This window comes from Suricata suricatta, chromosome 6 (genome assembly GCF_006229205.1).
Source record: "Suricata suricatta isolate VVHF042 chromosome 6, meerkat_22Aug2017_6uvM2_HiC, whole genome shotgun sequence".
NCBI lineage: Eukaryota > Metazoa > Chordata > Mammalia > Carnivora > Herpestidae > Suricata > Suricata suricatta.
In genome coordinates, this window is record NC_043705.1 from 49504051 (window position 1) to 49520750 (window position 16700).

The following is a 16700-nucleotide window of genomic DNA, read 5'->3' on the forward strand; positions in this document are numbered from 1 at the left end:
ATAGAATTTTTTAACACAATTTAATGCTATTTCAGGTAACTTTTTTGGGGATGATGGCCTTTACCTTTGAAATTAAGAATAAGTTTTCTTTCTTACATTACCAAAATGTTGTAAAACTAAACAACTTTAATCAATACTGCAGTTTGTATTTCTTGTACACTGTACCCAGAGTCTAAAGGAAGGCTGCAATTTTTATGCTCTACCTCCTAATTATTTATAGTGGATATTATTTATTGCCTAAAAATAAAGCTTCTTTAATAAAGTTAGACTGAGGAAGCATATGGTTTATAATAAATCTCATCATTGTGTTGTTGATGGTTTAGCAAGTGGGTGCTGTAGTGTAGCTTTTTTCAGGTCCACCAGGTCTTTGGCCTGTTACTGAAGGGCCAGAAACTTAGGTGGTAAGTTGTTTGACATCTAAGAGTTGGAGTTAAGCCACATAGTTTGCTTCAGACACGAGCACTGGGAGAGCCTCCCTTCACTAAGGAATCAGAGAGTAAAAACGTTCCCTGCTAAGGGCGTAGTAGATTACTTATATTTGATGACTGAGTTTTTGATTGAGAAATTGACTCTTGGGCCACACCGTCATTAATAATACTGTTACGGTATATTATATAAAAAAATGCAAGTTAGAATAATTTCCTTCTTTCCAATGGGTAGAATTAATAAGATATAAATTACTTATTCACTTTAAAATATTTCTTATATTAAATGTTAAATTGTCTCACATTTAAAAACAAATGTTATTTGTTTAGTTCTTCACTGGAGCAAGAAAAGAAAACTGAAAAATCATTGACATCAGTCCAGACAAGAGAGTAAGCATTTTATGTTACTGTTTTTTTAAATAAATTCTTTGATGAGTTCAGTTTTAAAAAAATAAAATTAAATGATTCTTTTTGTTACAGTCAAATTCCATTTGATAGGAATGTTTAAATAGAATTACTAATGAATAAAAGTTACTGTCTGATTTAAATCAAAATGTAAGGTGGTCCATACCATGTATTACATATGGAAATGGCCAATGGTACTATTTCAAAAAAAGGTTATATTTTATTTATTTAAAAAAAATTACTTTCTTTGTTTAAAAATTTGTTTAATGTTTATATTTGAGACAGAGAGAAACAGAGCATGAGTGGGGGAAGAGCAGAGAGAGAGTGAGACACAGAATCCAAAGCAGGCTCCAGGCTCTGAGCTGTCAGCACAGAGCCCGATGCAGGGCTTGAACCCACGAACTGTGAGACCATGACCTGAGCTGAAGTCAAATGCTTAACTGACTGAGCCACCCAGGCACCCCAGAAAATTATTATTTTCTTAAATATATATTATTTTGAGAGAGAGAGCACGTATGCATGATCTAGGGGAGAGGGGCCAAGAGGAAAGAGAATCCCAAGCAGGGATTCTCAAAACTATCAGCATGCGGCTCCATCCCACAGACCGTAAGATCATGATCTGAGCTTAAATGTTGGACACTCGACAGATTGAGCCACCCAGGCACCCCTCAATGAAAGCTTTATTTATTTTTTTTTAGTGTTTTATTTATTTTTGATACAGAGAGAGACAGAGCATGAGAGGGGGAGGGGCAGAGAGAGAAGGAGACACAGAATCCAAAGCAGGCTCCAGGCTCTGAGCTAGCTGTCAGCACAGAGCCCGACGCGGGGCCTGAACCCACGGATGCGAGCCGAAGGCGGAGGCTTAACTGACTGAGCCACCCAGGCACCCCGAAAGCTTTTAGAATTAAAAAGGATTTTGTTTTGTTCTAGAGTAATGTAATAAAATAGTGCAAAAATCAAAAGGAACAAAAGTATACTGAGAAATCTTTCAACTCTGTTTTTTCTGTCATCTGGTTCCTCTGCCTGGAAGCAACAAATGTTACCAATTTTTTAATGTTATCATTCTAATTTTAGCCTGTGTCTAAACAAACAGGCATATATTTTTTTCTTTTCTTTCCCTTTCCTTTTGTAGTTTTTTAAACTTTTTTAATGCTTTTATTTATTTTTGAGAGAGAGAGTGCAAGATGGGTGAGGAGCAGTGAGAGAGGCATAGAATCTGAAGCAGGCTCTAGGCTCTGAGCTGTTAGCACAGAGCCCGATATGGGGCTCGAACTGGCGAGCTACAAGATCATGACCTAACTGACTGAGCCACTCAGGCACCGCATAATTGGGGAAATTCTTATAATCATGTCCTTAACATGTAGTAATTTCATTTAGGGTATAGGGAAAATTGGAAATAAATAGAAGGTTGGATTTGAAGTAATTTATTTCAGAAGTTGATAGTATTCAGGAACTCCTTTTCCTGGGTTTATGAATTAAGCTATCTTACATTTGGTAGGCAAGAAGGTAAAAGTACTCCTGATGCTGAAGATCATGAAGAAGTAGAAGAAGAAGTAGATGATGGGCCATTGCTGGTTCCTCGAGTAAAAGTGGCAGAAGATGGTTCTATTATTTTGGATGAAGAAAGGTAAATTAAAAAAAAGAGAGATTGTGGTTTCAAACATAAGAACGAATATGCTTTGTCTAATGAGAGAGATTCAATTTCTGCATCAGTGATGGCCACTTAAACACTGATGTTTATAGTTTTCTAATGCATGTTATAATTAGAAAGGTGAGTTAGATTAATTTGTAATTTTTAGCAATTTTTATGCTATGTTTTGTGTGAGAGGTTGGTATTGCTGATCTATCATCCATTAACCTTCATCACTGTTTTACTGATTTTACTGGTAACTGAACTAATTATATGCTGTCTCTACTAATGATACATTTCAAAAATTCTCCGTCTTGAAGTTAAAATTGAGGTTTTCATATATTTAACTAATACCATATTTTGGTGTGTGACTATAGCTAATGAAAATGCAACAAATTAATGATAGGCTTAATATTCTATAATTTTTGTTATGACAAGGTCTAAATTCACTTTGTTGGTTTAATTTCTCAGTTATAACATTAAATTTTTCAAATTTGGCATTGTGGAATTTGTTTGTCCAAAGTGTGTTTTTTTAAAAATAGATAAATTCATGAGTAAGTAAATATAAAAGAGGGATGGAAAGTCATCTGACAGTTCAGTAAAAAAATCTTTTTATAGTATATAAAATTCTATGATCATTAAACATAAATGGCAGTAGTTTTAGTAATTGTTTTTGTGTGTTTTTTCCATTATTTTGTGATGATTATTTTACTGGTCATTAGATAGTTAAAAGCATTGAACTGCTTTGTTTATAGGAATGTAGAACATAAACATAAGATGCTTATATTTCTTCTGTTGGGTTTAGCATGATAAAGTAAATATGTATTAAATATAGGAGAAATGCAGAAGTCAGTAAAATAAGTAATTTTTTGGTGGCCCAAAGATAATGTGTAAATTTTATATTGCTATTAACGATTTTGGAAGAATGTTGGCATTTAATTTTATTCCTTGGCAATCACATTTTAAGTGAAAATTATTAGATACTTGGAAAATATGCATACCTCAAATATGTATTATACTTTTGATATGATTCTCCCATGGTAAATTTCAAAATATAACTATTCAAATATCATTTTTATTTTTTCTTGTTCTAAGTGCGGATGTATTTAAAAATATGTCTCTTTCAGTTTAACTGTAGAAGTTTTAAGGACCAAAGGCCCCTGTGTTGTTGAGGAAAATGACCCCATATTTGAGCGTGGTTCTACAACTACGTACTCCAGCTTTAGGAAAAACTATTATTCTAAACCGTGGTCAAATAGAGGTAACTACTTTTTATTTTAAATTGTGTGGGGTCTTAATTTGAAATAAAGTGAATTAATTTCTTGTAAGTAAATGAAATGCAGACCATGTTGTTTTCCCTGTAGATAATTTTATTGGAACCTGCCCTCTGCCCTCTCCCCCCTTTTGCCCTCCTACCTCCCAGTACCATGGAACTCTATCTCTGGCTTTATCTTAGTAATATTTTTAGGAATTAGCTTTATGGTCATTTGGGCTGGAATATTCCTCTGTGTCAAATCCCTGTATAAAAAAATATCATTTTTATGTAAAATTAAAAATATTTCTAATACTCATAATAGTGTTCTACCTCAGATACTATTGTATATATAATAAAGTTTCTAAGGGTAGGAATGCTGCTGTTAAAAAAAGCATATCACACTTTTCAAAATTTTTTATTTATATATAATAAAAATATATTTATTTATTTATTTAGATCAAGCAGGGAAAGGGTAAGGAGATAGGGGGAGAGAGAGAGAGTACCAAGGCGGCTCTGCACTGTCAGCATGGAGCCTGATGTAGAGCTTGAACTCAGAAACCATGAGATCATGACCTGAGCCAAAATCAAAGAGTTGGTCACTTAACGGACTGAGCCACCCAGGTACCCGAAGCGTAGAATACCTTTTGGGTGGTATTGCTTATTCTTATAAAAATAATACAAGTTGTTTTGGGGGGAAAATGAAACAGAACAGAGTACTACAGGACAATAAGAAAGATTCTATAATTCCCTCCTCTGACTTCCCCAATCCTATTTTATTGAGGTTGCTACTATTAATAGTTTCTTGTGTGTTTTTTGTTACCTTCTTTCCCGTACTACTTAGCACATCTTAGTCGCTTACGTTAAAGCAGTGATATGGTGGCTGGGACTGACAGGTTTCTTAAGAACACTTTGAGACCCATTGGCAGAATGCTGTTTCCTTCTTCCCCTCGCCCTTCCCCTTCCTCCTCCTCCTCTTCTCCCTCACCTTCTCCCCTTTCTCCTGATTTCAGCTCCTTGGGTATGAGCACATAAATTTCCTATATCATGTTTCTGTATAAAAGTTGAGAGATTGTTTCAGATGACTAAATGTTTCCCAAACTTTAATGAAAGGCTATTAAATACTCTCAAATTTATTTTAACTCAAAATATATTCTTAATATAAGATTTTTTCTTCTGAAATACTGGTATTAATTTTCATTCTTTCTAAATCTTTTATTTTTACAGAAACAGATATGTTTTTTTTAGCCATCAGCATGGTAGGAACTGACTTTTCTATGATTGGACAGCTTTTTCCTCACAGAGCAAGGATAGAAATTAAGGTAAAGTAAACCCAGTACATTTGTTGATTGGAAAAGGATCAAAAATTATTACTAATATTTTTTAACTTGTTTAAATCTCAGTCCATCCTTATTTACTACTAGTTTTGAGTACATGTGTCCCTTTTTACAGTTCAGAAAGTAATGCAGTATTACTCAATTCTAATCTGAGTACAATCTCCTTAACTTTAGTGTATTATCTTATTTATGTCTTACTCACTTCTGGAATGGATTTTAAGGAGTACCCATAAAGCCATTGAATCTAAGATAAAAGAAGAGTTAAGTAATGAAGAGGGAAGAATAAATATATCAGAATATGCATTTGGATTAAGGGTAGCTTGACCACAGAGTGTAGTGCCAAATTTCTTAGGAAGACATGAAGAGGGGTATGCTACTTTAAAATATTCTCATGATCTGATCTAACAGTTGCTCTCTTAGGCTACCTTAACTTTGTAGACAGTCAGGGACGCTATTAACAACAGCCGCGATGTTAATTAGTGTTTACTGTGCCTAACAGAATGAGGAGTAGTCTCTGTTTTATTGTTCCCTTTGTGAGAAACTTAGTTACAAGTGTCCTGGGGTGGAGTGCATTTGAATGCACACTGTCTTGGGTGTCATGCGTTTTCAATTTATAGTGAGCTCTCTATTCAACCATGGGTTTTTTAATTCATTACTTAAACTATTAGGAAAGATAGATTTTTTTTTGTTCTTGAGCTACACTAGGCATGGTGTATCACCTGGGGACCATTATACACAGTAATGGTTATTCTGTTTTTGCAAAAGACGAATTGTTTACGTTTTTTACATTCCTTTTCTAATGTTGATCTTTGATACAAGGAGAACAAAATGTTAAAGTATATGAAGGCTAGAAATTGTCTAGGGCAGCTCTCTGATCTGAGTAATTAATGATAAATTTGTCAGTAGACTATTTCTCTCAAAAATTGTTTAGAATCCTGGGGCACCTGGGTGGCTCAGTCGGTTAAGTGTCCAGCTTTAGCTCCGGTCATGATCTTGCGGTTTATGAGTTTGAGCCCTGTGTCGGGCTCTGTGCTGACAGCTAGCTCAGAGCCTGGAGCCTGCTTCAGAGTCTGTGTCTTCTTCTCTCTCTGCCCTTCCCCTGCTCACACTGTTTCTCTCTGTCTCTCAAAAATAAATAAACATGAAAAAATATTTAAAAATTGTTGAGACTACTCCCCTAAATTTAGTGTGATCATAACATATCTTTGTGCAAAATTTAGAAAAGTAAAAATTTGGGACTAGTGAATTTTTTTTTAATTTTTTTTTAATGTTTTATTTATTTTTGATACAGAGAGAGACAGAGAATGAGAGGGGGAGGGGCAGAGAGAGAAGGAGACACAGAACCGAAAGCAGGCTCCGGGCTCTGAGCTACCTGTCAGCACAGAGCCTGATGCGGGGCTCGAACCCATGAATGTGAGATCTGACCTGAGCCGAAGTCGGAGGTTTAACCGACTGAGCCACCCAGGCGCCCCGGGACTAGTGATTATATTGGTTTTCAAATATTGAACCAAACTTGTATTATTCTTTATGTTCGATTTTATCATATTTTCTTGAGGATTTATTTTTTAACGTGAGAGAGAGAGAGTGAATGTGTGCACATGAGCTGGAAGGGACGGAAGAGAGGTGATGAGGGATCTGAGGGAGGCTCTACGCTGACAGCAGCGAGCCGGATGGAAGGCTTGACAAACTAATGAACTTAAGAACCGTGAGGTCATGATTTCAGCCAAAACTGGATGCTCAACTGACCGAGCCACCCAGGTGCCACTCTTGAGGATTTCTTTTCATGAGGGATATTTTGAATGTTTATTTTTTTATTATTTTTGAGAGAGAGAGGAGAGGCAGAGAAAGGGACAGAGAGAATCCCAAGCAGGCTCTACACTGTCAGCAAAGAGCCTGGTGCAGGGCTGAAACTCGTGACTGAGATCATATCTGAGCTGAAACCAAGAGTTAGAAACTTAACTGACCCAGCCGCCAAGGCACCCCATGGAGGATATTTTGTAACTTTCTTATAATGTCTTTGTTATGTTTTGGTACCAAGATTATGCTGGTCATAGAAAATGAGTTGGACAGTGTTTCTTTTTCTTTTATTTGAATGAATTTAAGATTAATATTATTTCTCCTTTAATGTTTGATAGAATTCAACAGTGAAAACCTTTGGACCTGTAATTCTCTTTCAGAAAGGATTTTAAGATCAATTTGTTTAATACATACATATAGGTATATTCAGATACTCAGTCTTTTCTTGTGTCAGTTTTGATGTTGAATTCATAGGCATGAAGTTCTCTTGGTGTTTACTAATCATTTTAATGTTTATAGGAGATTCTTCTTTGATTGATAGTTGATGTTTTCCTTTGTCTTGGTAAGGGTATTTTGAGTTCCCCAAATCTTTCTAATGAATCAACCTGTAGTATAAGTTTTTAATTGTCTGTGTATTTTCATTTTTTTTTTAACTCTTCAACATTTCCTTCTATTTACTCTGCCTTTAATTATTTCTTTCTTCTTAAGATGAAAATTTTGAACATTGATTTTAAGTACTTTATCTTTTTTAATTAGACATTTAAAGGTAAACATTTTCATCTGAGCCCTGCGTTAACTGGATTTCATAAATTTTGATAGGTTGCTTTCATTATTATTCAAAAATATTTTCTACTTCTATTTCTGTTGTTTAATTTCCAAATATTTGGGACATTGGTGAATATTTTATTGTCTTCTAATTGTATTGTGTTGTTAATTCCATTGTGAATGTCAAATATATAAGCTGTAAAATTTTAAATCTTTCTGAAATGTAGTGAGATTTAATTTTAAAAACATGTTATACTCGGTCAGTATTTCTGGTCACTTGACATGAGTGTGTACTCTGTCGTTGGATGTGCTGTGTAGTTGTAGTAGTTAACGGAGTGAAGAATTGACATCTGCATACATGATCGTAGATTTGCCTGTTTCTGTGTTTATATTGTTCAGTTTTTTATTTATTTTGACATTCTTGTGTGCTGAAGTTCTTTTAATGGGTACACTCACTTTTAGTGTGTTGTTGAATTGATTATACAGCATTTGTCTTTCTCCGATTTATTTCACTTAGTATAATGCTTTCAGTGTTCATTCATGATGTTGCAAATGGAAAAATGTCTTTTTTATGGCTGCATAATATATATGTACCCACATATATATATACACACACACACATATGTGCCATATTTTCTTTATTCATTTGTCACTGGACACTTAGGTTGTCTTGGCTGCAGTGAATAAAGCGGCAGTGAACATGGGGATACATACATTTTTTCAAGATAATGATTCTGTTTCCTTCAGGTAAATATCCAGAAGTAGAATTGCTAGATCATGTGGTAATTTTATTTTTAATAATTTTGAGCAACATCCATACTGTATTCCATAGTAGTTGCAGCAATTTATACAGTCTAACGCTCTTTCAGTTTAATTTTATTATAGGTTCTTTTAGTTTAATTTTATTATAGGTTCTATTTCTGAGAGAGACGAGAAGATGTTCATTGAATTCTTACATTGACCCTTGATTAAAAAAAATAGATAAAATGTCTGTTGCACATTTCCATGTAATAATTTAGTTCATTTACCTTTAATGTAATAACTGATTTGACTGGGTCTATCACCTCACTATTTTCCACTTATCCCATCTGTTTTTTATTCCTCGTTTCTTGCCTTCTCTTCGGTTATTCAAATAACTCTGGTCTTCTTTTTTCTTTTTTTTTTAAACATTTTATTTATTTTTACGAGACACAGAGAAAGAGACAGAGTATGAGCAGGGGAGGGGCAGAGAGAGAAGGAGACACAGAATCTGAAACAGGCTCCAGGCTCTGAGCTATCAGCCCAGAGCCTGACATGGGGCTTGAACACATGAACTGTGAGATCATGACCTGAGCCAAAGTCCGATGCTTAACTGACTGAGCCCCCCAGGCCCCCCAGTTTATTTTCTTTTTTTTTTAATGTTTATTTATTTTTGAGAGACAGAGAGAGCATGAGTAGGGAAAGGACAGAGAGAGAAGGAGACAGACTCTGAAGCAGGCTCCAGGCTATGAGCTGTCAGCACAGAGCCTGACGTGGGGCTTGATCCCATGGACCACGAGCTCATGACCTGAACCGAAGTCAGACGCTTAACTGACTGAGCCACCCAGGCACCCCTTTATTTTCTTTATTGTATCAGTTTACTCTTTACAGTTCATTCTCCATATGTAATAACCTCTTATAAGTATATTCTATTAACCCTTCATCCTTTGTGCAATTATGTAGTTCACTTTTACACACTATAATCCGATTTTACATTGGACTTATTTTAGCTTATAGTGTTTAAAAAATTTTTTTTAATGCTTTATTTTTGAGAGAGAGAGAGGGAGAGAGAGAGAAGAGAGAGCATGAGTAGGGGAGGGTCAGAGACAGAGGGAGACACAGAATCCAAAGACAGGCTGTCAGCACAGAGCCCGACGCGGAGCTCGAACCCACAAACCATGAGATCATAACCTGAACCAAAGTTGGATGCTTAACCGACTGAGCCACCCTGGCGCCCTTAGCTTATAGTCTTTTGTCTTTAAAGGAAATTGAGTAGAAAAGTAGAAAAAAGAAACTAGCCTTATATTTAGCCACCATTTTCAATACTTTTCATTTCTTTTTGTAGGTTGAATAGCAGATGTACTGTTGAAAATTCCTGTAACTTTGATTTATCTGAAAACCTTTTTTAGCTTACTTTTTTGGGTTTTATTGCAAACAGTTTGATAGGTTTTCCTTTCAGTGTTTTAAAATTGTCGTTCTCGGGGCGCCTGGGTGGCTCAGTCGGTTGAGCGTCCGGCTTCGGCTCAGGTCATGATCTCACAGTTTGTGGGTTCAAGCCCCGCGTTGGGCTCTGTGCTGACAGCTCAGAGCCTGGAGCTGCTTCAGATTCTGTGTCTCCCTCTCTCTCTGCCCCTCCTCCGCTCGCACTGTCTCTTTCTGTCTCTCAAAAATAAATAAAAAACATTAAAAAAATTTTTTTTAAATTGTCGTTCTCTTGTCCATTGGCCTCCAGTGTTTTTGATGATAAGTCAGTCTTATTTATGTTTTCTTCCCCTGTATGTGATAAAGTGCTTTTCTGTATCTGTTATCGAGAGTTTTTTCTTTAACTTTGGTGTTTAGCAGTAGGCTTATGAGTTTCCTATGGATAGTTTCTTTTCAATATTTTTTCTACTTTGTTCTCTTCCTCTGGACTCCACTTATGTGTATTAGCCTACATAACATTGTACTTTAGGTTACTTAAAGCTCTGTTCATTTTTTTTCCTGATCTTTTTTCTCTATTTCACTTTGGTTAGTTTCCATTACTGTGTTCACAGGTTCACCCTGTCTTCCGCTATCTTCAGTCTGCAGATAAGCCCATTCAGTGAATGTTTCATTTCTCATGTTATATTTTTCATTTCTGTAATTTCTACTTGGTTATTTTTCTTAGAGAAATCTCAGCAGGAGAAAGGAAACTATCTGTTGATGCTGTATTTTTCTTTAAATCATTGAACACATAACATGTGCTTTAACTTTCTTGTCTGTCAGTTTCAACATGTAGGGCATGTTGAGATCTGTTTCTATTGACTCCATCTATTTCTTTGTATATCACATTTTTCTGTCTTTTTTCATGACTTGTGGAGTTTTGTTTTTTTAAGTTTATTTGGAGAGAGAGAGAGCGCATGCACATGTGCTTGTGGGGGAGGGGCAGAGAGAATAGGGGGAGAGAATTCTAAGCAGGCTCTCCACTGTCAGTACAGAGCCTGACATGGGGCTCAAACTCCTGAGCCATGAGATAATGACCTGGGCCAAAACCCTTAAGCAACTGAACTGCCCAGACACCTCTTGCGGAGTTTTAAAAAAAGATTTCTTTTTAAATGTTTGTTTTTGAGGGAGAGAGAGAGAGAGAGACAGAGTATGACCAGGGGAGGGGCAGAGAGAGAGGAAGATACAGAATGTGAAGTAGGCTCTAGGCTCTGAGCTGTCAGCACAGAGCCTGACGTGGGGCTCAAACTCAGGAATTGTGAGATCATGAACCGAGCTGAAGTCAGATGCTTAACCTACTGAACCACCCAAGGTGCCCCATGGAGTCTTTTTTTAAATTGAGCAATGAACATTGTGGATGATATGTTTGTTAGTGTCTAGAGTATGTTTGTTAGTTTGTTTCTTTTAAAGAGTGTTAAGTTTTATCCTAAAACGCAGTTAATAAGACAAATCTAGACTGGTCTTTTTTCTAGGTTTTTTTATCTGCATCGTAGAAAATCATTGGAATTACTGTTTTCTAAGTTCTCGAAGGACCACCATAATAGTACCATTCTAGATGCACAGAAGAGATGGTAATTCATTACATGTTGTGAATGCTTTAGGGCATTAGAGTTTAACTCTCGTGTTAGAGCCCTCATTGAGAAAGCCTGCTTTAACACTCTGGTCCTTATTTCTAAGTGGTGACTTTCCTGGTGTCTAAAGTAAATGTTTGGCTGTTAACAAAGTCTTTCAATTTGTGAGGGCTAGAATTCTGTCACCTCACTGTGTTAAGTATCTTCTAGTATCTTTCTTCTGCTCTCATTCCTGGAGTAGTTGTTCTGTACTAGACCTTATGCTGTTGGTATCTGGAACCCAGATGTAGACTAAGGACCCATGGAATACTTCCACTAGGCTTCTGAGACTCCCCTTTATATAGCTTTTCTCTACAACTCCCAAATATTCTGTAGCTTTTAGGGCTCTGCTGTCTTTGGCCGTTATCTTCTCTTGTTTAGGAAATTTAGCCTAGTGAGAGAGCCATAGTGAACATTGGTACATCTTACGTTTTTCCATTCTCTCCAGAAATGCAGAGTTGTAGTTTTACTCTTGCTGCTGTCTAGTGTTTGAAATAGTTGATTTATTTATTTTGTTCAGTGGTAAAGTTCCTTTTGGTGTGGTTGGATATGTTGAGCAAGCTTCTAGCCAGTTACTTTATCAGACAGAGGTGGATGTTATAGGATTTATTTTACAATCATGGAATTTAGTTTGCAGTAGTTCCTGCCTAGAAGTTCAAGGAGTATCATTACCTTCTTTAAAAATGTTTTAAATGGTTCTCAATTATGTTGCTAGTTAAAATATGGTATAGTATTTAATAGGAAAACAGGAGAAACCTAATGGAGGACCAGGGGGAGGGGAAGAGGGCAAGAGAGTTGGGGAGAGAGAGGGATGCAAAACTTGAGAGACTATTGAATGCTGAAAATGAACTAAGGGTTGAAGGGGAAGGGGGAGGGGGAAAAGAGGTGGTGGTGATGGAGGAAGAGCACTGGGTGTTGAATGGAAACCAATTTGACAATAAACTATTTAAGAAAATATATGGTATAGTATTGTTTTAGAAATGAGTAATGCTACAGCTTCTTGGCATTTCTTAGAATAGTTGATTTAGTGATTATATTTCTCATTTTAATTGAGGTAATTTTTGAGGATATGTTTAAAGGATAATATGAATTTGGGGTACCTGAGTGGCTCAGTCAGTTGAGTGTCTGACTTCAGCGCAGGTCATGATATCATAGTCTGTGGGTCTGAGCCTCGCATCGGGCTCTGTGCTGACAGCTCAGAACCTGGAGTCTGCTTCAGGTTATGTGTCTCCCTCTCTCTCTGCCCCTCCCCCACTCATGCTCTATCTTTCTGTCTCAAAAATAAATAAACATGAAAAAATTAAAAAAATATGTGATCCTTATAGGAGAAAGATAATGATCCTTGAAAACTTCAACATTATTTATTTGGTAATAAGTTTTATGAAGAAAATAAAGACTGGAAAAGTAGGGAAAGCTATAGATAAAAAGATGTTGAAGTCTTATGAAGTTTTTAAAATATGGGCAAGGCTAACCGAAAGAGTTTAGAGATGTAGGCACCCTTTAACGGTAAGCAGTAAGGAAAGGCACGGTGGACCTTTAAACCATCAAAGGAACGGTTAGGTTTCCTCAGAGGAAACAAGGGGCCATGAAGCACTTCTTGGTTTTGTGATTTTCTCCTTTTTTTTTTTCAATAAAAAGTTTGATTTTTATATTTTCAATAAAAGCATTTAGATTACTGATTTATAAAAGGGAGAGATTGGTGACTATTCCCTCTCCCAGAATGTGATTGCATGATTAGATAATCTCAAAAACAAGCATATACTTCAGACTTCCTAATGACCTTTGTTAGGATGGATTGAGCCTTAAACTTTAACCATCTCTGTCTTAATGGAGGTAATGTGACGTGCAACTGGGAACACTGATCTTTGGTGTTTAGAAAAGCGTGAAGAAATGTGCCTTAATTTAAAGAAGGCTTTTTTTTTAAGGTTTATTTTTGAGAGAGAGCATGTGCACACACATGGAAGCAGTGGAGGAGCAAAGAGAGAAGGGGACAGAGGACTAAATGGGTCCTTGCTGACAGCAGAGAGCCCCGTGCAGGGCCTGAAGTCATGAACCATGAGATCATGACCTGAGCCAAAGTTGGACACTTAACTGACTGAGCCACCCAGGTGTCCCAATATAAAGAAGTTTCTAAAGATAAACCTGGCCTGATTCAAAACTTTGTTTCTTTACAGTGTCTCTTCCATGCAATAAAAAGCAGAATAATAATAATAGATGTTTAACTTCATATGAATATATTAGTTTTTAAAGAGTTAATACTGGTTAGCCTAATTGATTACAGTTTGATCTGTTACCAGGGTACTTAAATTAATGTTTTTCTATCGTCTGTAAATGTAGCTTCCATTGCTGATTTATGCTATTGATTATAAGGAGGTTCAGGGAGCTCAGTATAGATCTTCATCTCTATTTTTAAAAAGATGAAGGTTTAAGTAGCTTGCCTGTTGACAAAGACGTTATGTACAAGAGAATCATGTGTTACAAGAATTTTGTTGTATTTATTTTTTTTTAGAGAGAGAGCATACACAAGCAGGGAGGAGGGGTCGGGGTTGGGGGTGGGGGGGGGAGACAGACAGACCCCCAAGCAGGCTCCACACTTAGTGTGAAGCCTGACTCACGACCCTAGGATCATGACCAGAGCTGAAATCAAGAGGCAGACCCTCAACTCACTGAGCCACCCAGGCACCCCAGATGTTTTATTTTAATACTTAGTTTTAACTGTAATCTTCACTTTTTTAATAGAAAATTACTATATGTTTTTGTTTTCTTTTGTTAACAGAATAAATTTAAACGTGAAGAGAAAACAAATGGATGGAGAATAGACAAAGCCTTCCGTAAGTATTAAGACCTCTTTTATAACATATCACTTGGAGATCTTAAAAAAGGACCAGTCTTTGGTTCCACTGTGTTTTAGATTTGTGTTTTCTCTTTATTGTCATAGGAAGAATGAGACTGAACATTTTTCTCTTCAGCAGTGCAGGTCTGGCAGCTGATAACAGATCTGTAGGCAAGGGGTTAGCTAAAACATCAAGAAGCAAGTAAGCAGAGTTCTGAGTTCTAAAAGTTATAGAGAGTTATATATAGTTACATATGGAGTTATTTTTGAGAGAGAAGAGAGGGTGTGAGCATGGGAAGGGCAGAGAGAGGGAGACACAGAACTGGAAGCAGGCTCCAGGCTCTGAGCTGTCAGCACAGAGCCCATCGCAGGGCTCACACTCTTGAACTGTGAGGTCATGACCTGAGTCGAAGTTGGACACTTATACCGACTGAGCCACCCCGGTGCCCCCATGGCTCTCTCTGATGTAATGACATTGATGGGTATTTAGTGAGAGTAGTGCTGATCAGTATTCATTTGCTTCCCTCTTTGCCGGTATTTGGAAGAGTAAATAGTGAAAGGGTTGATGAAGAGAGGACATTTGGTGATGGAGAGGCTTTTGAGGAATTAGTCATCTAGGCTTTTCTAAAAGTTGATTTGTAATTTACAGACAGTGTAATTTATAGTTAGAGTTTTGATATAGGGTATACCTGTGTAACCACCACCCAAAACAACATATGGGATACTTTCATCGATCCTGAAAGGCCCCTGTGTCCCTTTCCAGTCAGTCTCCACAACCCTCCTGATGCCGGGCAACGGCTCTTTTCATTTGAATCACCTTAGGTTAGTTTTACATGTTCCAGAACTTCTGATTCATGGAATCGTACAGCATGTACTCTCTTATGTCTGCCTTCTTTGAGTCAGCATTTTGACATTTACCCATTATACTGCTTATATCAGTACATAGTTGGGTTTTTTTTTAACTAATGTAACTTGTTCCTATTTATTGCTCAGTTTTCTTTTGTGAGACTGTACTACAGTAACTAGAGTTGGTTACCCATTCTCCTTATAAGCCCATTTGCTTTTGATGTCATACTACTTAACTGGAAAAATCTTTTTCTTTTTTTAAAATATACACTTGAATGTTCTTTTTCTCTTTTTTTAAACAGAGGAAAAGCGCCCTTTCGACTTCGATTTTTTTGCTCATTTGCTTCAAAAAGTTCTTGCTGAAGAAGAGAAAAGAAAACAAAAATCTGTTAAAAATCAGAATTCAAAGGAGAAGAAGTCTTCTAAACCACGGAAGAATGTAAAAGGTATTATAAAAGAACGTGTGTTCTATTATTGAATAGTGGTACACTTGCAATATTGTCCCTCAAGTCTTTGAGCATTCCTGCATAGTTCAGATAGTTGAGATCATCAGGGCATCCATTTGGGGAGAATTGATTTTTTTTCAGTCTTCCAGTTATCTGGCCTAAAATAGTACTCCCTTTTAAATTTAATAATTTGTATGGCTGGGCTATTTGACATCTTTCTTGCTTCTAGAGCATAGTTGTAGCTGATAAAAGAGTGCTGGAATTTGGGGGTGTCATGTTGGTTACTTACTTTAGTTTTCCTTTGTAAAACAAATCTGGCACAAAGTTCTAATGTTTAAAAACAGAGCTCTGAATCTTTCGCTTGTGATTGAATTGCATTGTTTGAGCACAAGTTTATTTCTGAGGGTTAGTGTTGATATGTGCTAGGTAAAAGTTGTGTATATGTAGGCATATCTATTTTTAGGCACGTATTTTCTTGATTATTTGAATTCTGATCTAGGAGGATAATGTTTAGCTATAAACAAGTACTTTAAAGGATCATGGAACTATGGGGAACTTTATATGTTAGGTCGTTCATATCCCAGACCCTTTTCACTTGTTTTAGTCACTTGGAAACAGCCATGGAGATCTTGTTACATCTCCCTGAGGTTTCACAGTTTAAGTAGTGACAGAGGCAGGACTCAGACCTAGGGCCATGAGAGCCTGCTTTGGGGGTCTGCAAGACTACTGCAAGGTTGAATTATTTGCTAGGAGACTCACAAGATCCAGGGTATGGTTTTACAACAGCTGAGATTTGTTACAGGGAAAGGCTGTGGAACATGATTAGCAAAGTGGGGATATACCTGTCTCAAAGTCCAGGTGCAAAATACAGGTACAAGCTTACAAGAGTCCTCTCTCCTAGAGTCACGCAGGACATGCTTCATTTCTATAGCAACAAGTTCTCATGAGATAGGTAAGAAGTTGTCTACCAGGAAAGCTTGTTAGAAACTCAATGTCCAAGGTTTTTATTGGAGGCTAGTCATGTAGATGCCCTCTGCCTGGCACATATCAGAATTTGGAACTCCCAAGATGAAAGCAGTTGTTCAGCATAAACCATATTGTTTGTACAAATGTTTTAGGCACAGTGAACCAATTTTGTCAGGCTGGTGTGATTCT

The 16700-nt window shown here is 36.7% G+C and overlaps 1 protein-coding gene across 4 annotated transcripts in view; it reads left to right on the forward strand.

Moving 5' to 3' along the window:
- The window catches only part of BDP1 (B double prime 1, subunit of RNA polymerase III transcription initiation factor IIIB), a 92225-nt gene that overhangs the window by 5573 nt on the left and 69952 nt on the right, over positions 1-16700 (forward strand). For all 4 annotated transcript variants that reach the window (XM_029942403.1, XM_029942402.1, XM_029942404.1 and 1 more), the window contains exons 4-9: positions 756-815; positions 2329-2457; positions 3588-3721; positions 4940-5034; positions 14197-14251; positions 15402-15545. In XM_029942403.1, the coding sequence (XP_029798263.1) occupies positions 756-815; positions 2329-2457; positions 3588-3721; positions 4940-5034; positions 14197-14251; positions 15402-15545 (617 nt within the window). The remainder of the gene's footprint in view (positions 1-755; positions 816-2328; positions 2458-3587; positions 3722-4939; positions 5035-14196; positions 14252-15401; positions 15546-16700) is intronic.